Source organism: Cebus imitator, unplaced genomic scaffold, assembly GCF_001604975.1.
Source record: "Cebus imitator isolate Cc_AM_T3 unplaced genomic scaffold, Cebus_imitator-1.0 Scaffold310, whole genome shotgun sequence".
Taxonomy (NCBI): domain Eukaryota; kingdom Metazoa; phylum Chordata; class Mammalia; order Primates; family Cebidae; genus Cebus; species Cebus imitator.
The window spans coordinates 297,195-322,843 of record NW_016107625.1 but is presented as its reverse complement, the minus strand read 5'-3'; the positions used below and the strand labels follow the sequence as shown (position 1 = coordinate 322,843).

General features: G+C 42.2%; 1 protein-coding gene across 8 annotated transcripts in view; it reads right to left on the bottom strand.

Moving 5' to 3' along the window:
* Window positions 1-25,649, bottom strand: part of PALM2AKAP2 (PALM2 and AKAP2 fusion) — a 510,283-nt gene that overhangs the window by 265,490 nt on the left and 219,144 nt on the right. For all 8 annotated transcript variants that reach the window (XM_017503361.2, XM_017503359.2, XM_037729537.1 and 5 more), the window contains 2 exons: window positions 20,849-20,929; window positions 7,980-8,110 (listed from right to left, as the gene is read on the bottom strand). In XM_017503361.2, the coding sequence (XP_017358850.1) occupies window positions 7,980-8,110; window positions 20,849-20,929 (212 nt within the window). The remainder of the gene's footprint in view (window positions 1-7,979; window positions 8,111-20,848; window positions 20,930-25,649) is intronic.

Genomic DNA, 25,649 nt, shown 5'->3' with positions numbered 1-25,649 from the left:
TTTTTCACTCTTGTTGCCCAGGCTGGAGTGCAACGGTGTGATCTTGGCTCACTGCAACCTCTGCCTCCCGTGTTCAAGTGATTCTCCTGCCTCAGCCTTCCGAGTAGCTGGGATTACAAGCGCCTGCCACCATGGCCAGCTAATTTTTTGTATTTTTAGTAGAGATGGGGTTTCACCACATTGGCCAGGCTGGTGTCAAACTCCTGACCTCAGGTGATCCACCTGCCTCGGCTTCCCAAAGTGCTGGGATTACAGGCATGAGCCACCACACCTAGCCAACAGCACTATCCTTATTGACAGCCTGCTGTTTGTGGCACTTCACAAACACACCTGGCCTCTACATATTACAACAGAACTGCAAGGAGGGTATAGTATTCCCCAATGTACAGGCAAGGACACTTAAGTCCAGAGAGTTAACATGGCTTGTCCAAGATAAACAACTTGTAAATGCAGTACCAGGACTCCACTCAAGTTTGGTCGAGCTCTGAGGTCCAGCTTGCTAGTGAGTTTGCTATGCTGGAGCCCTTTTCAGAAGCACACACGGTTTCCAGTAGAAGTTTAGACTGAACACAGGCTAGAAAGTGCAATCAGGAACAAAGGGCTTCCGAAAGAGACAGAACAGAGCCAAGCCTATAATGAAACCTGCACTTCATGAAAGAACCTGCAGGGGGCAGTCTCACTATCACGATGACCACCCACAATAGGCTGAAGACCAGCACCTCCAGGGTGTGGTGCGTCTGATACCCTGTCTCCAGAGGCAGCGTGCATGGAGGTTGAGGAGGGAGAATCACATTACCTGTCCCTCCTCCTACATCATGAGGTGAATGTTAGTGTAATTTCACTCAATACCAGAGGTCTCAAAATTTTTTAGCTTAAAACAAAAACTTCTGTTGGGATTTTTGAAGACATGCTTTAGAATTAGGCAGAGTTGAGTTCAAATACTTGCTCATTCACTTAATATTTTTTATTTTTTTTTTATTCATCTCGTATGTTCTTTCATTGAATTTTTTTTTTCTTGTCATTTTTGGACTAAGAATCACTAATGTTATCTTCACAGATTAGATTTAGGGTTCTGTATCCTGAAACTACTTGGTGGTGAGATTTTCATCTTAGTATCAACATACATCATGTCAGCCTTTTGAGCAGTTCTTCTCAACTCGGAGTGATTTTGTCTCCCAAGGCAACATTTAGCAACGTCTAACATTTGGCAGGTTACGTCACCTCATATGCCTCTTTCTTGTCCCATCGTCATCATCATCATCACCACTTCATGGGAGTCTTATGATGCTTAAATTAGAAAACTAATGAATTAAATGGAGGCAGAAAAGCTAGGCCACTATCCAGAGGGAGTGAGAAACCAGGAAATATTACACAACATAACGACACTACTATATAGCTTACTGTTTCCATAGCATATATGGTTTTGTTTTGGAAGGAAACAAAAGAATGGAAGCAACAATTGGGCCGCAGTGCCAAACGCGGCTGAACGTGGGGCGGGGGCCCAGTCTGGGAATGCACAGATATGGAATGGCACTGTGGAGTGCTCCCCTCCCTGCTCAAAAGAACAGTGAATCATGGAGTTAAAAATAGCAAATGTGAAGAACACAATGAATCTCAAGCAAGCGTCCCTTGTGATTTCAATGAATGTTTCAGTGGTTGCCTTTTCTAGAACAGTTGTAAGTAACTGTCGTCTTCTTAAGTTGCCAAACCCCACAACATAACATCCAGATGCTTAATAACATACACAGGCTTATGCCTGATGTCTCTATGTCTTCTGCTTTGAGTCTCCTAACAATGTGGAAAATTAAGTGAACTCTGGTACTTACCAGAGACCCACACGAGTACTCAGAGAATTATAGGTCCAATGCAGAAATGAAAAGTACACGTGTATCATGATTTTTTTTTTTTAAGCTGCTCGGCCCTCTCTAGGTTAGCAACTGAGACTTCAATATTTTATTCAATGAATATTCGATGTGACATATTTTAGAACAGACAGCTGTTTAGATGAATTAGTCATCTTTGTGATGAATCAGTTACTTATACCTAGGGCTTTTGTTTTTGAGAACTTAACTTCCTTCCTCCACTCTGATCTGTTTCCAACACTACTTCCTTCTATAACAGTAACATTTCCCTGCACAGGTACATTGTTGAAAAAAGATCTCTAACCAACTCCTCAAATCGGAGAAAATCAGAATACCAGAGCTGGAAGATCCTGAGAGATCTCTCGCTGAAGATAGGAGGAAACTGAGACTGGAGAGAGGGAAAGCCTTGCCCAAGGTCACCCAGCAAATGATGAGCAGAGTTTGAATTAACACCCTGGCTTTGTGACAGCTCCTCCCATTCTCACTTAATACTCCATGAAGCTTCTCATGTTCATTGGGGTTGGTCTTCCCCCAACTGATAAGGTTGGGAGAAAAATTATCCCCCTATTTCTCACTAATAAAAGGAAGTTTAAAACCCTGTATTTCAAACACTTTAGTAAAACCCAATGAAATGAAAGAGGATCTTAAGTGAGAAAGTCACAAGGCAAGTAACAAGACTTAATGCTTGGGGCAGACATGAAGTAGACAGGGCTAGTGTGGATCTAGCTACCTAAAATCTCCAAGAGCATCAATCCGAGGTCCACATGTGGCCTCTGGGGACCCGCCACACACAGCAGTGGCATGCACAATGGCTGGCAATGGGCTCAAGCCAGAAACAATCTCTTGGGCTTTCTCGATATGTCACCCCAACAAGAAGCAAAGCGTACAGAAGATGTGGACATTCAAACATTTTAAAAAAGGAAACGTCTACAGATTTTGCTTTCAACAGTTCCAATCTTATTTAGCCTATTTTAATTCTGGTTTCCAGGGAGCCAAAAATATAATCCTGACATTACCCAGGGGGAAGCTATGCAAAAGAATGACGATCTATTTATCCACTGTGGCCACCGGGTTTTCCTTTTCCTTGGCAGCTGCTTTGCTGTCATCCCTTCAAGGCCACATTACTTTGAATTTTAGCCAGAAATCTTAGAAGAGGGGTAGAATTTTCTGGCCTTTGGGAAAGTTGGCAGTTTTCCTGACCTGTATCAGCTTTAGCCTGGTAAACCAAGGCTGTTTCTAATCAACTTCAAATGAAAGCTTGGCTCCACTGTGGGGCCTATGGAGTAGACACCTGATCTCTAAGCCAGAGCTACTCTCACCGGCAGGAATCTCCAAAGCAGGTTTCAAATTTCCTTGAGTCAAAGCAGGAAGCCTCAGAAGCAGTCTGAAATCAAGAGCCAGGGTTGTCCTTCATCCTTGTGTGTGAAGCCAATTTTCTTATAAATATGATTTACTTCCCACTCTCCTTGGGGGGTTTCTAGGTATTAAAGTAGGATTTCATTTATGATCTTTCCTTTTTTCCACTTACAGCAATCATTTTGAACCTGACCATACAACAGAATTATCTGGAATACCCTTTAAAAAAACACAGATTCCAGGGCTCCTTACTTGGGTCACTAAATCCAAATTTCCTAGAATGAGGCTTGGTAATTCTTACTTTTAAAAACCTTCCCAACTGATTCTAATGCCCAGGGTTTAATATGCTAGTTACATTTTTCCATCCTTCCTTCCTTCTTCGTGGGCTGCCTTCAAAAGCTAAGCACCACACAAAATAATTCTGGCAGAAAAACAACATTGGCCCTTCCAAACCACTACCAATTTATAAATAACATTTTGGAAGAAAACATGTCTGCAAACCTGGAACTTCTTGTACAGTTATTGGCACTATAAAGAATCATAGAATCAGAATTACAAGGTGATAATGTTCTTTCTTCTAGGAGGTACCTAGGGAAATAGACATATGTCTAATTCGCATGCTTTATTTGAAGTCTTTGTCAAATTCAAAATGGCCTACACATAAAGAATTAAGACATGGCCTAATCCTACATACACTTGAAGTTCTAAGTTACGGTGCCATTATCTTTTCATTTTCTAAACTAAATGACCCAATTTCCCTTCATCTTTCTTGGTAGAAATCTTCCTTGTACTTTGGTTACTAGTCTCTATTCCTCCTTCAGTGTCTTCAAGCTATTCTTAGTTCAACAACAAGGATGAAAATGCATTCAGGGTACAACTGTACTAATATACTTTATAGTTTGCCAACAGTTCATGTATCTCCTTAGGAGAATCTAATTGATTGCTGGGGGTGACTTAGACTAGTGGGCCCAAATCTAAAGATCTACAGATTAATATTTTGCTTTGAGTAAAGAAGCTTTCCCTTAAAATTCCTTTATTTAATGGTTCTGCATCTGATCTTACAGTTTTCAATATTCCTGTTATATAAAAATCAGATCATAAATTTGATCTTGAAGTCACTCATATTCTCTCTTACTCTCTTCTTCCTTTCTCTCTGCATTCTTGCATTGTTTTAGTTAGTCCTCTTTATTTTAATTTTGATTTTTTGAGATGTAGTCTCACTCTGTTGCCCAGGCTGGAGTGCAATGGCATGATCTTGGCTCACAGCAACCTCCGCCTCCCAGGTTCAAGCAATTCTCGCGCCTCAACCTCCTGAGTAGCTGGAATTACAGGTGTCTGTCACTAAGCCAGTCTAATTTTTGTATTTTTTTAGTAGAGATGGGGTTTTGCCATGTTGACCAGGCTGGTCTTGAACTCCTGACCTCAGGTGATCCACCTGCCTCTGCCTCCCAAAGCGCTGGGATTACAGATGTAAGCTACCATGCCTGGCCAGTCCTGTTTCTTTTAAAATGGCTTTCTGTAGTTTCCCTAATTCCAGTCCATTTTCCTGAATGCTTGCAATTTTCAATTCAACAATCATGTTCCTGGAAGACTGAATTATTCGTCCCCATTCTTCACCCTTCCCTAATGTGTGTTCCTTCCACTAAAAGTTGGCTGGTCTCCTCCCTTGGTGCTGGGCTTGGTCATTGACTTGGTTTGGCAGATGGCTTGTGGGTAGTTCTGCGAGCCTAGGCCTTGTTTCTGCTCAGCCCTCTTGTACCTCTCCCATTGCCAGGAAGAGACAGCGTCATGATTAGCCTGTTAGCGCAGGGTAAACAAGAGTGGACTTAGGCAATATGCAGCTTAGAATCACTTAGGTGAGCTCAGCCCTATCATCAGAGCCATGCCGGTCAATCCACAGGGACTTTGTAACACTGTAGGGTGCTCATGTTTGCAATGAGCCTTTAGAACTATTCAAATGTCATTCTGTGAATGAGAAGTAAACTGTGTTCGACTACAGGGAAATGTCTAGGTGACTGAGTGTCCTTTATGGGAAGAGAGATAACAGCTCTTTCTTCCCATGGGATTGAAGATTAAAGACATTAATAAACATTGTGGTAGAGAAGATGCCAGTGAGATGAGGGGAAGCAGAAACTGAATTCCAGGGTAGGAAGAAACTGCCCCTCAGGAGGCCCTGCAGAGGAAACGATGCTTACCATAGTCCTGCTCCTACGGAAAGAAGCTCCAAACGCAGCACATGTCCAGTGCCCGTTTGGCCCAAAGTCATGACTAGGACAGAAGAAATGGCCTCTGATTCCAGGCCTCACCACCTACCCCTTGAGGCTATTGCGATTTCCTTCGTCTGGCTTGGGATTCTAGCTCTAAATGGGCAAGACTGCCTGCATACATTGAGTGAGCCCTTTATTCTGTTGACTTAAAGGATAAACAGAACTTTATAGCTCTAAATGGGCGAGACTGCCTACAAACATTGATTGAGCTCTTTATTCCTTTGACTTAGAGGATAAAAAGAACTTTAAAATTTTTTTTCTGAGTATGATCATGGCCAGCTGAACAATAAACCAGCCTCTAACTCTCAACACCTCATTCCAATGGTCAATTTAGCCAAAAACTGAGTCTCGATTTAAGACTCTAGCCTCCACGTGCAATGGCTTATTCTGCAAGTGTGAGTTATCACCTATTAGACCATAATAACAATATATTTGCAGTCAAGCCAAGGTTAAACTGCCAATTTGATTGGAAAACCACGTTTCCCAATGCGATTTAAGAAAAACAGAAAAGGACAAACACGGTGGTTCACACTTGTAACCCCAACACTTTGGGAGGCCAAGAAGGATGGAACACTTGAAGCCAGGAGTTCAAGACCAGCCTAAGCAACATAGTGAGACCCTGTCTCTACCAAAAATTAAAAAAAAAATTGCCAGGCACAGTGGCATAGGCTTATGTTCTCAGCTACCTGAGAGGCTGAGGCAGGAGGATAGCTTAAGCCCAGGAGTTTGAGGCTGCAGTGAGTTATGATTGTACTACTGCAGTCCAGCATGGACAGCAGAGTGAGACCTCATCTCTTAAAAAAAAAAAAAAAAAGAAACGGAAAGAAAAATAGATAAGGTCATGTAACTAATTTTATCCTATTTTCCAAATCCTTTCTGCCTTCTGTCTATAATAACACCTACTCTCTCTCTATGTATATGCATATGATATACATGTATATGATATAAATGGTTGGTAACAGTTTAGCCTTTATCCTTTGTATTCTAAGAAAAAGCATGTGCATGTGTGCATATACACGGGTGTGTGTGAGTATATATATGTATATGTATACACAAACCCTCCAAATTTTTTCTCAGCCAATTTCCTTCACAAGCAATGTTTATTTAGCCAAGCTGTTCCGAAAGCGCTTTAAGACGCATGAGGACCTAAGCAAAGTTGGGACATAGGCTGAAGTATGCCTTTGGGATTTACTCGGTTTGCTTTTCCCTTTAGTGACACTATGACAGGTGCCCTCAGAGTCTTCATTTGCTGTTAGGTATAGATGGCTGGTAGCACTTTAGCTATTACCCTTTGTATTTTAAAAGAGCTCATAAGCTCAGGAGACAGAGATGAAGCTCCAGACAGTGAGATTTCAGGCAGAATTTGGTGGGATGAGCTGGAGGGATACATTTGGTTCTAAGGCGTCTACGCTTACCACCTTCCATCCCTATCTCATATCTCTCTGGCTAGGCGTCCTGGGACCTGGGGTAGCTAGAGCTCCCAAGAAGAAACCTACATTATTGTTCCTGTGTGAGCCTGGCCAGCCATTGGCCACAGACAGGTTGCTTATCTCCCAGATTGAAATGATCAGATCCTGGTTGAGTACCATAAAGAAACCACTCTCCGAGCAGTGAAAGCAGACAACACAAAGTGTATGTTTAGAGCACAGGCACATAACCTACCGAGGTGCTCTCATTCAGCACTTCTGCACTTTTCATTTCAATCCCAAGACTGTTGACTACAGTTTTCCCATTTCAAATTGACTGAATATAGCAAATTTGAAAACAGACCCACTACAGCAGCAATAACAGCTAACAGCCTGACCTGAAGGAGGAAAAAGATGAAAACTAATATGAGAACTCAAAAGGGAGCACTTACTGAAGGGGCAAGCTGCTCACAACGCCTCACAGGCCCATGAAGCCATCACGGTGCTGTATTACAGCCCAATGCAATAATTAGTACTCTTTGCAGCCACAGAAAAGGATGAGATCATGTCCTTTGCAGGGACATGGATACAGGTAGGGGCCATTATCCTTAGCAAACTAGTACTGGAACAGAAAACCAAATATTGCATGTTCTCACTTATAAGTGGAAACTAATGATGGGAACACACGGACACACAGAAGGGAACAACATGCACTGGGGCCTGTCGGAGGGAGAAGGGAGGGAAGAGGGAGAGAATCAGGAAAAATAGCTAAGGGCTACTAGGCCTAATACCTGGGTGGTGAAATAATCTGTCCAACAAATCCCCATGACACAAGTTTACCTATATAACAAACCTGTATTTGTACCCCCAAACTTAAGAGTTAAAAATAAAAACAAAAAAATAATTAGTACTTTGTGTCATAACTCTAGGTCATCTGGAAAATTTTAAATAACCTCAGTGTGCTTTGTTTAGGAAGAAAATCCTCAAGTACCGAAGGTAACAGTATTGAGAAAGGCCACCTAGAGGAGAGCAGTGGTTACTACACCATAAAACCACAGCAGGGGTTCCCTGGGCTGGAATCCACCTACCTCTGGATGTTGTCTTCAAGTTGCTTGACTCTGAACTCATCCTCTTCAGACTGCCGCCTCCTGGCTTCCTCCTCTTCGGTAGTTCCCGCGGGTATACCCTGCAGCAGCCATTTCTCCCGAAGCACTTTGGACTGTGGGAGTGAGGGAAGACAACAGACAAGATGATACTTTTTAGTCCACACCCTCCTCTCCCTCTGCAGTGGTGCTGTTTTAGCTCCACCCCTCACCAGCGTTGCCTGAATCGCTGCCTTCACCTCCTCACTAACTTGGCTCCCTAGTTCCCTCCGGACCAACACCCAAAGAACAGCTGGAGGGATTTATTTCTATATCGTTTTCTATGATTAAAAAAATTAAAAAACTGAGTGAACTGTGCAGTGAATGACCATGTAGCCTCATTTAGATTTCACAGTTATGAACATTTTGCCATATTTTCCCATATATTTTTCATCAAATGATTTTAAAGTAAATAACATTTTACCCAACCATATGACAGTATGAGCATCTAAAAATTAAGAACATTTTTCTATGCAACTACAATTTCATTGAGAAACTTCCTAAGACCACCTAATATCCACACTATATTAAAGTGTTGTTTTAAAAAGATTGTTATGCCTGTTCTTAAAAACTCTTTAATGACTCCCAATCATCTTCAACAATAATCTCCAAATGTTATAAAAATAATGTGCCTCTAGGTGGGTATGGTGGCCGATGCCCATAATCCCAACACTTTGGGAGGCTGAGGCAGGAGGATTGCTTGAATCCAGGAGTTGGAGACTAGCTTGGGCAACATAGTGAGACCTCGTCTATACAAAAAATTAAACAATTAGCTAGGTGTGGTGGTGCACGCCGTAGTGTCAGCTACTCAGGAAGGCTGAGATGGGAGGATCACTTGAGCCAGGTAGGTCAAGGCTGCAGTGAGCTGTGATCATACCACTACACTCCAGCCTGGGTGATAGAACGAGACTCTGCCTCAAAAAAAAAAAAACAAACATACACCCCACATTTGCAAGTATACTACTACAAAGCACAGTGGAATAAAATGCTTTTGTTTCAGGTCAGTGGTATGGAGGCAGCAATTACTGCTTTGAGATGGGAAATGAAAACAGTTCAAGAAAAAAGCATGTTGAAATTCCCTGAAAGGAAGGGCAAGGAGAGGAAGGAGTGAGAGGATAACTTTGATTCAGCTTCCACTTCCATGGTCTCTAGAGGGCTGATGGCAGCAGCTGCTGACCCTCTACATCATGGCTGAGGACCAGTGAGCGTGCCAATGGAGAGGTCAGTGGTCACTGGAGGGGACCACAGTGAGGATGCAGGGCACATGACCAATTCTTCCCAGCAACAGTAAGTCACCGAAGGAAGAGCAGGAGCAATGGCTATAAAGCCAGCTAACACAGAATAAAAACCTTTGGGCTCTTTGGCTCCCTGGCATCACCTCTGTCCAGAATTGCATTTGATCTCATCAGGCAGGGTAAGCAAGGTGAAAGGAAAGAACTCTTCTAATGACTGAGAGCCAGGGAATGCATGCTTGTAGCAGACTCCCTGAAGCTCTTATGAGCAAAGGATGCACAATTCTGTAGACTCTTATTTGTATGTGGTATTAAGGGCATTTTATTATAAACCTATAAGATGAGTCTTTAAAAATTACCAACACTTAGTATTGTTTAAACAACATCAGTGTGCATTAGACTTCACTCATGGTCCTGATTCACCAATCTATAGAGAAGTCCAGGGGTCATTTGGTGCTGTAGACACCCTGCTCCATGGCCAGGAGCAAGTTTAATCAACCTGGAATTCCTTCACTTCCAGGATAGACCCTGTGTTGACAACACATCATCAGTGTGGGTTTAGGTGACCGTGGTTTTTATTGGTGTTATTCTTGCCTTTTCATTATAAATCATTTCATTAAAAAATCACTGTTTGTGGAGATCTGTTTGATTACTCTTACAGCATATAAATAAATTTATGGTACTTGACCTGTAATTTTTTAATAATTAGGCTTAAAGACTTGAGTTTGTTCACATAGAATTATTCCTTACTATACTCTTACAGTGATTATAGACAAGAACCACTCCCACACCCCAATATGTATAAAGTTATGCATCATTGGTATATGCTGCCTATTAAATGTGCTCTGCATAAATAGTGTGCATCTACCACCAGGGTAGGCATTAAAATGTACAGTTTTTACATTATAGGGCATTGTTTGATAATATAAAATCGTGTGTAAGGCGTGCAGCACAATTTGTTTACGTTGGTTGCTTGTCAAAGCTTTATCAGAGATTCTTTTCCAACGGAAAGTGGGAAGGGGTGGGACAAATCGGTCGCTCTTTCTAAAAAAAATTCAGAACCATTGTTCTCCACATAAAATTCTCAAAGTTTCCCAGACAGACCCTATTAGCACATTATGAAAGACCATTACCTAATCAATTCATGTTTTTATATTTTTATTCAGATCTTTAATCTACCATAGGCACAAAATAAATTGTTCATTGGTAGCAATTTGGAAGTAGAAGAATGATTATTGCTTTGCTTTTCTTGAATGATAACCTGGCTCTAAAATTTACTCTCAGGAAGAGGGTAGAGATCACAAGAGCCACGCTGAGCAGTGGCTTACAGCCTGAGCTCTGGAACCGGTCTGACGTTTACTAGCTGAGTGAGCTTGGACAGGCTCCTTCACCTCACTGACTGTCACATTTCTCATCTATAAAATGGAGACAACGGCAGTACCCATCTCAGAGGGTGGTTATGAGGATTAAAGGAGCTTACAGGCTAAAAGGGCCACGCGCATACTTAGCACTACAGAAATGTTTACCATTGTTGTTGTTCATCCTGTTCCCTTGGCCTCTGCTTTATTTACCTAAGAAAGAACAAGTAAAATACCACCAGAGAAGCCTTCCACCTCTATAGGCTCTGAAACACACGCTATGGCCCTTTCATACTATCCCTAAATTATTTCTTTTTACATCTGTTCCCCCTGTAGCCTGCCAGTTCCTTGAAGACTGGGACTGTCCTTTATGCACTTTCGGATTCACTGCAGCACCTACAATTTCCCAGTTCATCCATTTCCTCATTCATTCTATGGACTTGGGCTACAATTCCACTGAATGAATGAATGAGTAAATGGATGAATTTGGAAATTCTCAGCTTTCCTTCACTCTAATTATTTGGGAAGGGTAGGGACCACACTTTCAGGGTGCTTCCTGTGCTAAAGATGTCCAAACCGTAGATGGTAAAAACCTCAGGATTCTGAGGGACAGCCATCCTGGAAACCTTGGCTTTGGTGTGGACCCTCAGGAAAGGCAGCTGTGGACAGTCCTGGCTGTCTCCACCCCAGCAGGGATGCTCGGCAGCCACATCTTCTTGCAACGTACGTGGCTGCTCTTGGAATGTTCTCTCTGCTGTTCTTCACACAGTGCCTCCTGCCACCATGTGAAGGGTCTAGCCCCTCACTTCTCACCAATTTAGCTGCTGCCATCAGCTGGTAGCTCTGGCCCAAGCTGCCTAATGACCCTGGTCACTCAGAGGTGCATGTCCCTCTACTCTTGTCCCTTTTCTTGATACAGGTGTGACATCATCAAGAACATCCCCAATAGGAGGAGCGAGGAAGAGAGGTTCCAACAGGAAAAGGGAGTAGTAGGGTTGGGTGTGGTGGCTCACACTTGTATTCCCAGCACCTTAGGGGCCAAGGCGGGTGGATGACCTGAGGTCAGGAATTTGAGACCAGACTGGTCAACATGGTGAAACACCATTTCTACTAAAAATACAAAAATTAGCTGGGCGTGGTGGTGAGCACCTGTAATCCCAGCTACTCAGGAAGCTGAGGCAAGAGAATTGCTTAAACCCAGGAAGCAGATGTTGGATGTTGCAGTGAGCCGAGATCATGCCACTGCACTCCAACCTGGTGACAGTACAAGACTCTGTCTCAATAAAAAGAAAGATACTGGGAAAGGAAGTAGCCCTGGTCTCAGAGAAGCCTGTTTCACAAAGGTGTTCAGACATTTTTAAGAAGCCAATAAAGCATAGTTGATTTTCCACTTGGCTCCAAAGTCATGCTGGCAGGGGAAATCACCAATTCCAAAGGCTTCCTTAATTGACTCCAGATCCCCCTCATGTTGTCTCCAACAGGTCTCCAAATGGAATGGCCTATACTGAGTGCACCATCCAAAGCACCGGGTTCCACCATTCAAAGCATGGGTACTGTGCTGGCTTGTATTGGCTGCCTGAGTGTTTCAGAATTTAGTGGAAGCAGAGCTCAATAGAAATAAAAAATAAAAATTAAAAAAAAACTTTTCTCTTTGTGGCCTTTGTTGTCCAAATAACATACATCCACAAAAAAGTATTATAATTAACATAGTATCACAGCTTTAGTAGAGATGGGGTTTCGCCATGTTGGCCAGGCTGGTCTTGAACTCCTGACCTCAGGTGATCTGCCCGCCTTGGCCTCCCAAGGTGCTAAGGACTGTCAAACTTCACATTTGTTAAATGAATGCCACCATGGCGAGTCAGTACAAGGAAGGAGCAGATGGGGAGCTGGCGGCTGGACAAAGATAACCTTGACAGGGGCTTCTGAAAGGAGGACAGAGGGAACACCCAAAGTAAATCTTTCTTGCTCTATTTGCCGGGCCAACTTTGGAAAACAAAAAACAAGAACTGAGTTTCCCAAACTTTGGTAGGCATAAGGATCACCAGGAGAACTTCCTAAGATACAGATTCCAGGACACACCCATGGAGACGCAGATTCTCTAAGTCTGGCATAAGGCCTGGGAATTTGAATTTTAATGAGCTCCTAGGTGATGCTGTCATTGACAACGTCAGACTGAGGACCACAATTTGAATACCACTGCATGAGGGCTTATGACTATCCAAATGTTTGAAGAATACACAAGCTTTCTCACTGGCTGGTCAAACAATATGATCTAAAAGAACTCCTCACACCGGGCACAGTGGCTCACGCCTGTAATCCCAGCACTTTGGAAGGCCAAGGCAGGCAGATCACCTGAGTTTGGGAGTTAGAAACCAGCCTGACCAACATGGAGAAACTCTGTCTCTACTAAAAATGCAAAATTAGCCAGGCTGTGGTGCATGCCTGTAATCCCAGCTACTCGGGAGGCTGAGGCAGGAGAATTGCTTGAATATAGGAGGTGGAGGTTGCGGTGAGCCTAGATCATGCCATTGCACTCCAACCTGGGCAACAAGAGCAAAACTCCATCTCAAAAAGAAGTCCTCATCCTCTCCTCCTGTGCCACTCATCCTCTCCTCCTGTGTTCCCAAGTCAAGATCAGTGGCTCTCTTATCCCTTTCCTAGGTGCCAAGAACTCTGCCAGTCCCCGAAGTCACAGCTCAGGAAGGCAGGCAAGTCCCTTCTCTCACCAAGCCTTCATCCCAATAAACAAGGATGCAAGATAATTTCAGACTATGATACTCCCTGAAAAGAGGTAGACAGGACAAGGTGACAAAGAGGGACCAGGGGACCCTTTTTTCCTAAAGCGGGAAAGGTCTTTCTGATAACTTGAACATTCAAGCTGAGATCTGAGGTCTGGAAGGGTGTTCCAAGTGGAGGGATTGGCAAACATACTAGCCTGGAGGTAGGACAGAGTTTGGTGTGTTTGTGGACCAGAACAAATGCCTCAGTGGCTGGACCATAATACGTGTGGGGTGGGGGAGGGAGGGCAGAACAAACCGAAGATGGAGAAGAAAGCAGGGGCCAGATTAGGTAGAATTCTGTAGCCCTATTAAGGAGTTTGCTATGTATTCTAAGCACAATACGAAGAACAGATTGCGAGGGGCAGGATTACAAAGTACAAGTGATGGCAGTCTGTATCTTTCAAATGACAAAGCATATTAGCTTGAAACAGAAGAGAGACCAAAGAAATGAAAAGCATGGTGGTGCATTCTGGACGTAGAATCAACATGACTTGCAATAGATTCGATGTGGGCTAAGAAAGGGAAGGATTAGGGTGATGTACAGACATTTGGTTTCAGTGAAAGGGTGAATAGTGGTATCATCAATTAGAGACTGGGAAGAGTAGAAGAACAAATGGTAGAAAAGCAGAAAATCAAATATTTCATGTTGGGCATGTTAAGTATGAGAGGCTTCTAAATGAAAGTGGCATCCATCTAAGTGGAAGTGTCAGGAAGGCAGCTGAACATGGAAGACTGGGGTTTAAAGGCCATCGGCTGGAGATGTCAATTTGGGAGTCATAGATACATAAATGGTATTTGCAGCCATTGTACTGGGTGATGAAGGTGACAATAATAGAATTCTTACTGCTTTATGTGTTTTACACATACATCCAGTTAACTTTCACAAACATTCCACAAGGTAGGTGCTAACATTAACTAACTTATCTACAGTATCACATATAGTGAGCTGTGGACCTGGGATCTGAAGTCAGAAGGTACACTCTGCTATCTTGCCTCTGTATAAGATCACCCAAGAATCCTTTTTCTTGCTCAAATAGGATTTACAAAATCATCAGGTGCCACAGATGCACTTCCTAACATGGAAAACTGTTTTCCAGCTCCTCCAATGGTGGGTTCCATATTGATGCTCTGGCTCCCCCACTGGCCCCGAAGTCCTCTCAGTCAGGGCTGTATCTTTTATGCATCCACAAAGGCGGACATGTGAGGAATTACTGGAAAATCGTGCACATACACTGTATTTTAGCAAATATAATATCTTGGGTCATTAAAGCTAAAAAAGATCACAGAGACCGTCTAACCTAATCTTTTTCACCTACAGCTAAGGTAACTGCAACGAAGTAACTTTTCTTACTTTCTTTTATTTTTGTAGAGATGGAATCTCTCTATGCTGCCCAGGCTGGTCTCGAATTCCTGGGCTCAAACGATCCTCCCACCTTAGCCTCCCAAGTACTGGTATTACAGGCATGAACCACTGTGCCCAGCCTAGATGCCAGTTTTTGGGGTGACCCTGGTAAATAGTGAAGTGTGTCTGGAGACGCTGGGTGGGGCAGAGTGGGGAAGTAGGAAGTGAATCAGAACTTGTAATAAGTCTCCAATTGTTTCCTGGTCAGATGTTTGTTATTTTTATAAAGTCATATCTGGCTCTCTTTTTACTTGCACATTCTGTCATGTTTAGATAAGACTTCCTTTCCCTCACGATAAAAATATTCACCTGTGATTCCTTCGTGTACTTTTATGATTTTACTTTTTACTCTGGATCTTTCATTCCTTTGTAAGCTGGTATTGACTATTCTAGTGGATGATGGTTGGAATATGGCTAAATTCAATTTTCTTTTCTTTTTCTTTCTTTCTTTCTTTTTTTTTTTTTTTTGAGACAGAGTCTCACTGTGTCACCAGGCTGGAGTGTAGTGGTGATATCTTGGCTCACTGCAACCTCCGCCTCCTGGGATCAAGCGATTCTCCTGCCTCAGTCTCCCAAGCAGCCCAGCTAATTTTTGTATGTTTAGTAAAGATGGGGTTTTGCCATGCTGGCCAGACTGGCCTCTAACTTCTGATCTCAGGTGATCTGCCTACCTTGGTCTCCCAAAGTGCTGGGATTACAGGTGTGAGCCACCACGCCCAGCCTAAATTCAGTTTTCTAGCAGAAAATGGGTTAAACTCAGCATGAGGCAATAGTTGTATTTGTGTTTTCAGTCATTCATCTGTGTCCTCTCTCTCTTCCCCTTTCCCTTCCCCTAACTTTCCCACTCTTTCCTTCCTCCTTCTTGACTCCCAGTAAGATTTTGGTTTGGTTCTGAGATTTTGTTATATACTTCAGTCCACACAGGGAGAAGCCGACCCAAGACTTTTGATAGAAGAAATTAGATTTTAACTTCCATTCAGGCTCTGTGTATGGAAACAAGGGAGGAAATATGAAGTTACTTTACAGTGTGTACTGTGCCCATCTGTTCAATATTTTAAAATTTGAAATAAGCCTTTCACATATCCCAGTTACAAGGAAAAATCTAAAATTAGTGCTAAGGGTTCAAAACCAGGAAAGACACTGTAATATCCTTACAGCAAGGCTTCTGATACCTTCAGGCTCTTCAGCAAATGACCTTAGTAGGCTGAAAATAAATATTTCACAGGGTCACAATTCAGCCTTTCATCTTTTTTCATCCAGCTTTCTTGGAAGAAGAGGTTGTGGTCTTCAAAATATAATGACAATTTTCATAGCTTGGATTAGAAGAAAGCTCTAGTGAGGGTTCCCTCCTCATGAATAAGTAATTCAAAGTCAGTTTATGTATTGAAGACATAGTATTAGCAATTTGATTCTGACAGGGCCAAGTCTGTCAGACAAACCTTTGTAAATATGACAGTCTCCAAGGAATTCATGTTGCAGTAGGTAGGGAGTGCATACTCTAGGCTGGGACTTTGAACAGACCAATAAAATAGACAAATCTCTGGCAATTCAACCAAGGGGCAGAGGGAAATATTAAATTCATTCTACTCTAGTATGATATAGTACTATATCTGATTTATTTTTTAAAAATCTATATGATCACGTCACATTATAAAAACAATAAGAATAAATAATTGTTTCTATGAAATAAAAAGCCAGGACAATTTTTCAAAAGAATAACGATAGTTCTTATCTTATGAAATATTGCAATATATTAAAAAGCTATAGGGATTAAATGAGAACAATACTGGCACAAGAATGGGCAGATTAATGTAATAAAAAGAATTCATAAATGGTGGACTCAAATGTAAGTCAGAAATATGTAGGTGATAAAGAAGACATTTAAATCAGCAAGGGAAAGGATGAATTAATCAATAAATCACGTTGAGACAAGTGGCTCAGCATCAGTAAAAAGTAAAGTTATATTCCTGCTGCATATCTCATCTGTAAATAAATTCTAGATGGATTTATGCTATTGAAGTATAAAAAACATCATAGCTAAGAGTTCGAGATGGAGACATTCTTTTCAAGGATGACATCAAAGTCAGTTATCCTCAAGTAAAAGAATGCTCCATGGGATTTTGTGAAAATTATAATTTTTTGTATGGAAATTAAAAAGAGCCCATATAAAAAAGAGATAAAGGTTAATATTATTTCAATACTAATATTAATGTAATTTCATTTTACCCACAGGCTGGTGAGCTCTGTGAACAATGATGACATGTCTTAATCTATAGAAATACATTGGGGAAAAAAGTATAGAAGGATATACCTCTGTATGGGTTCTATCTGAATGGTAAGTATACAGTACATATGTTTTTTTCTTTGTATTTTCCTGTACCTTTAAATTTAGTTTTTGCAATGATTATATACTCTTTCAATTTATAATCATAAAAATAATATAGCTATAAAAATTGCTTACTAGTTCTACTTGTAATGCTTAGAAATTATTACATTACACTACACATACTTAAGGATGCTTTAAAAAGAAATCCAAGTTTAATTTGGCCTGGAGTTCAAAGTGTCTTGAGGTTTCCAAACCACAGGGATGTAGCAGCTAGTATTTTACCATTTTATACTTTGGTCTTTTATTATATTATAGAATTTGTTCAAAGTCCATATACAAAGTGATGATATTCCATTTTGTGAGTTGCTCACTATATGCTCCTAAATATTGTGATGAGTAAGTCTTCTAAAAATATATATGAATGCCCAAACTACTCTCTTGCATTCTATTTATTTTGCTTTGACTAGGGACCAGTGAATCTGTCTAAATAATCCATCTCATTGCATGAGAATAAGGGTCCACAGACTATTTGATAATTCCCACATGTGAGAATTATATCTTAAAGATACAGAATATGAGAATTATATAAAGAATATGAAAATCATATAAACATGACAACTAACTCTAATGCAGTAAGAATATTTTTTTCTTAGAGAATATCTAGGATTTTGCAAATTAATTTAATAAATATTGATTACGGACATATTTCCTAATATCCTCTACTTCAAAAAACTTCAGTAATCACTGTGACATGTCTCCACACAATCTACATTTTCTGGAGTCCATAACAATATATTTAGAGTAAGAGAGACAGCAATGATGGTAACTGGCATCTCACTAGATGAATTATTCCAAAGGAAACATTTCTTTCAAAGAGAACAGTGGCCTGGAAAGAGCTCAGTCTTTGAAAGCAGACAGCCCAGGAGTCCCTCTCAGACTCCCTCACTTATAGTCGCTATGGGCTTGGGCAAATTACTTGACCTCATGAGTTTGTTCCCACACCTGTAAGACAAAGAGAGTAATAACTGTCTTGTGGTCATTATTGAGGGTAGGTGTTTAAAGTACCAGGCACATGTTAGGCACTCAAAAAAGTGGTGACTGTTACTGGTGGTGGATAACAGGCTACCAGCAGAAAGCTGGCTGACTCCTTGGTGAGGCTCACAGAGGAGAAAATATAACCCCTACGAACATACTTCAATCCAGAGGCGAGGCTACTAGGCTGCAAACTGGATGATTACAGGGAAAAATCTCATGCTATTCAAGTTCAGTCGCCAGTTTACTGATTTAAAGAGAAACATATTCCTTCCTAGTGCCTAAAGTGATCCTATCCTTCAATCAGGCAAACCCTTCCTTATATCAAAATAACTGATTAGTTATAGGGAGGATGAATTCAGAACAAAGAGAGGCAAGGTCCTGAGGGAAGTTTCACCTGGGCCACAGTGAGGCCTGAGGACCCTCCTCACCTTACCACTGACCCCACCTCACCAGCATACAGAAACTCAGGATGCGCCAAAGCTGGGGTGTCTCTCTGCATGTAGTACCAGACAACCACCACCACCTTTGGAACCTCTGAGCTTTCCTTTTTCAGTATTCAAGGCAAACAACCCACCCTCATTCTGTCCACACAAGCCTTTCCCAGGGAGAGGCATGCAATGCACTGACTCCACTTAGCGACTTAACATCACCTCCAGTCCTCCCCACCTCACCCACCTCCTACCCTGCAATAGCAAGGTTGCCATGGTGCAAGTGTTGAGTGTTCCCTCAGATAGCCAATCTCAACAGCTGTGTGAGAATTTTACCAAGATAACCATAAAGAAGTAGCTGATTCCCTTGTTTCCAAGTCCTTGAGAAAAACCTCACTGCTTCCCCATATAAGACCAAGTAGGTTTTACTGTTGTTTCTGTTGATTGGATGGATGGATGGATGGATGGATAGATGGATGGATGAATGGATGCATAGATAAAAAATGAATAGATATAAAATCAACAGAATATAGTAATACAGCACTGGACATCAGCAATAAATGAGTCCTCGGTATCTTATTTAGCACCCAGGATCATGAGAAGGGAGACCAAAAAAAAAAAATCCCTTGATGTTTTGACATATGTTTATTCCCTGAATAGGTTCGGGGAATACAAAAGCAAAGGACTATATTGAGCTTAAAGTGAGGCTGTCTAGCCAAAAGCAGCCTCTCTTTTCATTCAGTCGTTTTATTTAGAAGTTCACCTTTAACCAGAAATTCACTGAGGTTTTAGTACATGTTGGTCTCTTACAAGTACCATACTGAATGGACTGTACTCTGAGCCAGAGACCTCACTCTGTCCAGACTGACCTTGAACAATTCGCTTAGTTCTATCAGGTGTTTTTAAGGCCCCCTCTCTGTGAGAAGAGGATACTAATTTTAGCCCTCCACCCTCCCTCAGGAATGTTGTGGGGAAAGAGCAACAGCACATGGGATACATGCAAGCGCCTACAAAGAAAGATCTGTCAATGAATTCATGTGATGAACAGAGAGAAACAGGCAATATCCTCAGTATCATGCTGCTTTTCTTCCTTTAAGCACATTTCTCTGGTTAACGTTAATGGTAAATTGATAAACATGCTAAGCAGATATAGGTCATGCTGCTATTTTCAATCAGTAACTCGCTTGCTGATGGTTCTCATTTTGGGAATTCATTTAGCACAATCCTGATTTCTAGAAAAGGATAGGGAAAAGTATCCATAAAGGTTTATCTTGTTGAAAAAAAATCCAAATAATTCATACCGAGCATCATCCCAAAAGTCAGTGCCACCTTCCCACCCAGCCCTCTGAGCAATGCAGCTCTGTGCAGGCAATGTCACAGCAACATGAGGTGAGCAGAAGGTTTTCCTACAAAAAAGCCCAGAAGCAGTCAAAGGCAAGCAGTAACTCCTGGTTGGCCACTGGAATGTGGTCACATTATTCTCTGAACATGTGAAAAGCAACATTCTGCAACCAGTGGGGTCCTTGTGACAGTGACAGAGCTTTCTCCCGGGCTGTAATCAATTACGATGCTTAAGTGCATTATGTTTTAAAGAAAAAATAAACAGCTCTTGTGTGCTGTCTCTGTTTCTCTGTCTCTCTCTTTTTAAGATGGTACCATGGAGACCCATCCAAGTCAAATCATTTCAAAGCCATCTTTGACCAACTGCTTGCTCTCAGAGAACACTTTCAGAATTGTTAAACTAGAACTAAAATAAATGAATAATCTGAAATACACAATGTTGTTCTTTTATCAGATCACATTGTTTAATCTCCCTTTTCTGCATATCAAGAAAGGAAATAACAATTTTAAGTAAGAAAAAAGAACAGTCTGTGAAATATATCTTTTGGAGCCTCTGAGCAAACACACCCAGCACCTATGCATGGGAGAAACGATCCTGAAACGCTGCCTCACCCACCCTGTGGAGTATTCTCATCCAATTTCTATATATAGCCACCACACTTCACATGCACAAACCCTCCACCCTGTCCACATGCACACTGTCGTCTTATGCTTGCAGAAATTGGAATGCTGTAATAATGCCCTGAATTTGAGAAATTCACAAGAAAAGCCAAGAGATGGTTTCCTCGATTGAATGAAAAAGGCTGGTTTGGTTGGCGGCAGCGCCTTCACGGCAGGGCAGGCACTGCCCAGCTCTCCGGAGTGTGATCTGCATGTCTAATAATGGAATAGGTTCCTGGGATCAGCCGCTTACCTTGGAATGCTGCAGCAGAAGTATCTGCTCGTCAAGCTGTTGTCGCTTGCCTTCTATTTCAGTCTGCCTCTTTCTTTTTTCCTTGAAAATAAAGAGAGAGAGGCTGTAAGAGTGGGTGGGTGTTGGCTCCAGAAATTTTAAGGCAGGAAGTAGCAGCAGCAGCAGCAGCAGCAGCAGCAGCAGCAGCAGCAGCAGCACACATCTGTGTAGACACTTCCAGAGACAGCGGGCACACACGCAGGGTCACCTGCCCCACCGTCTCCGGGTGTGTTGCAAGCAGCAGCATCCTCCTAACATGTCTGCTGTAGGCTCAAAGAGTGGGAGAAATTCTCCTCACTCAGCCAGGCTGCAAGAATTTAATCCAAAAGAAAAGGCGGTTTCTACACACAGACACACACACGCACACACACAGACACACACACACACACACACACACACACACAGAGCCATGTTCTGTGCGGTGTTAATTTGGACACAAAGAATAAAAATGTCTCAATCCAAAAGACAGAGGTTCTTACAAACTGCAAATACCATAGAATAAAACAGTGGGAAATTCTGGGTGAGATTTCTTTGCTCAGAATCATAGACATAAATAATCCGATGTCATTTCAAATTTTATAGGACAAATCATCCAACAATGCAAATCAAATGGGTGATCTTTGCTGCCACTAGCCTTAGGCTAGCATTTCACGTGGGTGGGGCAGCTGAGGTTACGGTAAATATGGAATCTGTCTGTCTGGGTCCAGCTCCCAGCCCTACCACTTACTACCCTGTCTGACTTCTGACAAGTTCTTCTACCTCCCTGGGTCTCAGTCTTCTCCTACATAAAGTGGAGATAATAACTGCACCCAAACTACTTGGTTGTGGAGTGGATTACAAAAGATGATGTAATGTAAAAGGTTTAGAACAATGTCTAGCACAAGGTAAGTGCTCAATCAATGTTATTTGCTCTTATTCTTACTGTTGTAAGTTTACTTCTAGGTCACACCTAGAAACTGGTTTTAAAGGGACGTATTTTCCTTGCATTTCCACCATAACCTTTTCATTACAGTGCATCCTTCATATTCTTCTTCTCTATACTTCTCCAGTACAGACAATCAACAGCATATGAATGTGATTCATGAGAATAGAAAGACCTGCCCTTATGATAGTTTCCTTGTTAATGCTCTGTTTCCAAAGTGTTCAGGAGTGGTTTGCCGGGACATTTACTGTACTGGAGCGTTCTCTTTTACCCACATATGCAGGGGGAAACTTGTTAGACAAGACATAATGGCATTTGACAATACAACAGCCAAATCCTGGGGACAACAACAACGTGGAAGCCAGGCTGCTGTGCTCCGTGTAAACGGAAGCTTTTATCTTATGTAGTTGCCGTGTTTCTGGGGTTATGATTGTACCACTGCTATTCAAATCAATGTGATAATAATGTGTGTTACCACCAAGGTTTTCTGTGACATCCCCAGACTTTATGAAATATTAGCTCATAATCTTAAGCCTCTAGAACATAATATCCAAGTCAGGGATATGATCTCCCTGACAAAGTAAGATGCATGAATATTTTAGGAATGTACCATTTACTGAAGAACTCCAATCAGTGGTGCATAATTGATGCTTCTTAATCCCAGAGAGTGTGCAAGGCCATATAATATATAACAGTAGATGGGAAAGGTGAGGTACAGTGGGAACAGCCCACCTACTCAGCATCTCAGAGATACCGCATGATAAAGCTAGGGCTTCCAGGACCAGCTGCTATCTCTACATTCTAGAATCTTTCAAGAGTAGGTTTACTGGACATTGTCAGTCATTTTCACTGGCTGTCAAGATATGTAGTTTTCATACATTTGAATGTAGAACAAAGATGTATGTCACAGATATGAGAGGCTGATGACTCAAGACCTCCAGAAATATTGAGTGGCATGTGTTCTCATTACATGTCTTGTCACTTCCAAACTGTTTCTAGGCTTTCTCACAGCTGTGACTTTGTTCCAACAGAAAGTTCTCACTCCAGAGATGCCCATCATCATACTGGTGAGCCATTCTCTGAGCAGAATAAACCTTACCAGGCAGTACAAACGCTGGACCTTTACATGCTCAAGCAGCAGGCTCATCAGTGATCACTATAACTGATGTGGGCATGAAGGTTGTAGATTTCAAGTTAGTCCTTTAAGAATGGGCAGGATTTAGGGCTGGGCACAGTGGCTCATGCTTGTAATCCCAGCATTTTGGGAGGCCAAGGCAGGCAGATCACCTGAGGTCACACTTTCAAGACTAGCCTGGCCAACATGGTGAAACCCCATCTCTACTAAAAATACAAAAATTAGCCAGGCATGGTGATGCACGCCTGTAATCCCAGATACTTGGGAGGCTGAGGCAGGAGAATCACTTGAACCCAGGAGGGGGAGGTTACAGTAAGCTAAGATCATGCCACTGCACTCCAGCCTGGGCAACAGAGTGAGAGTCTGTCTCAAAAAAATAAAAAATGGGTAGGACTTAGGTAGATACAAATGGGCAATACATTCCAGGCAAAAAGAACTAGGTGAGCAAGGGTAGAAATGTACTGCATATTCCAGGGACAATGAGGAGGAAAATCTAACTGAGTGCAGGGCTTGCCTTTAGGAACAGAGATCAATGACTCAAAAGATTGGCTAGGAGTACACCACGGAGGGCCATGAAATGCCAGGCCAAGAATTTTAGATTTTATTGCATGGACAAGGCAATGTCATTGCAGGGTTCTAAGCTACAGAGTGATATGGCGAAATGGCATTTTAGGAACATTAATCTGGTATTCATGTATAAAGCAGATTAAAATGGGCTGGTACGCTTTTCCTATAAAGGAAAAGTAAATATTTTAGATTTTGTGGGACATACAGTGTCTGTCACAACTATTCAATGCTACCATTGTAGTTCAAAAGCAGTCCTGGACAATATTTAAATGAATGAGTGTGGCTGTGTTCTAATAAAACTTTATTTGCAAACACAGGTAGTAGGCCAGATTTGGCCCACGGGTCCTAGTTTGCTGACCTCTGAATTCAAATATCATTTAAGTGCCTTAGGAGGATGCTCCATTCACCTAGGTGTGCAGTGAGGATGGATGAACTAACAAACTTCCTAGCTTAGAGCTGTACCAATTAGAATGGAAAGAGAAGGACAAATGCAAGAAACAGAATTGATGAGACTCAAGACTAATAGGATCTGGGGGTGAGGCAAAGTGGTGTTTTGGTTTTGAGTCACACAGACCACAAGAGTGCTGGTGCAGGAAGAGGCAACAGTGGGAAAGCAGTCAGGCTGAGCCCATTTGTGCTGTAGTCCTACTCCCCTTGAGGAAACTCCTTACTGGGAGTTTATTACTATTATTGGGTTAGAATTTGGAACTAAACAGTTGTTAGCATATACAATCAGGCAGCGGCATTAGCATGTTTACCTCTGCATTCTGACTGATGACCCTGGGCCTGGCGTCATGACAAAGACCCACTGTGCATCCATAGCTGTTGCAGGATTCGTTGACTGCTGGAGCTCCCTTTCACAGTGATGGCTTTTTTTTTTTTTTTTTTTTTTCTGAGGCAGTCTTCACTCTTGCCCAGGCTGGAATGCAGTGGTGCCATCTCAGCTCACTGCAACCTCTGCTTCCTGGCTTCAACCAATTCCCCTGCCTCAGCCTCCCAAGGAGCTGGGACTGCAGGTGTGTGCCACCATGCTTGGCTAATATTTGTATTTTTAGTAGAGATGGGGTTTTGCCATGTTGGCCAGGCTAGTCTTGAACTCATGACCTCAGGTGATCTGCCTACCTTGGCCTCCCAAAGTGCTGGGATTATAGGCATGAGCCACCGAACCCAACCCACAGTGATGATCTTAAAGTCACTTCTAGGTGGGCAAGAGGCAAGCAGCCCATGCTCAGAATTAGATATGAGTCAAATGACAACACATTTGCATAGGACACCATTAAGGAACTCACTTTCAGTTTCTGACCCTTGTTTGATGGCTGTGCTCCTCACCTGGCGAGCCCACTGGTTTCCAGATTTCTCCTTCCCTTAACCAGGACAAAACTGGTAACTCTTGGGCCCTTCATTCTCATCAACTCCACAACTCTACCTCTTCTTTCAGCTGCAGATCCCTATACTGAACTGCCAAGTGTTCATAGCCACTCCCCCAAACTCAAACGCATGCAGTCACCATCTCAAGCAATGCCTCGCCCTCTACCTTCACACCTGTTCCTTCTTCTATATGTTTCATCTCAGCAAATGACCCTACTCAAGTCAGAAATCTAAGTCATCCTAGATACTAACTTGCTTGAAAGACCAAGTCATGTTGATTCTGCTGGCCAGTTTCCACATCTTTTGCTTCCCCACTATAACCTTAAATACTGCCTTAACATTCCCTCCTTCATCTCCTACCTGCACATGGAGACTATTACATATGAGTATCTTTAGCACACCAGAGAACTGACTCCAGCTGGTTTACTGTAGCGGTTTCCCTATTAGTCTCCCTGCCTCCACTCTTGGCTTCTCCAAGTCAATCTCCACACTGCTGCCATAGTGATATTCTAAAATGGAAATATGACCGCCCCCATCCCTTGTCTAAAACCAGGGATGTCTCTCCATTGCCTACAGTGCAAGGAGCAGGTTCCCTAGCATGGCCAATGAGGCTCCTGTCAATCTCACAGCTTCATTTTAAGCCATGGCCCCTACCATGCTGCAACGTCAAAGACTACTTCTAGTCTCCTGATCTTCCAGGCTGGTTCATGTCCTCTTAGTTTTGCTCTTATTGCTTCCTCTAACAATAATAGATGTCCCTTGCTGCTTCA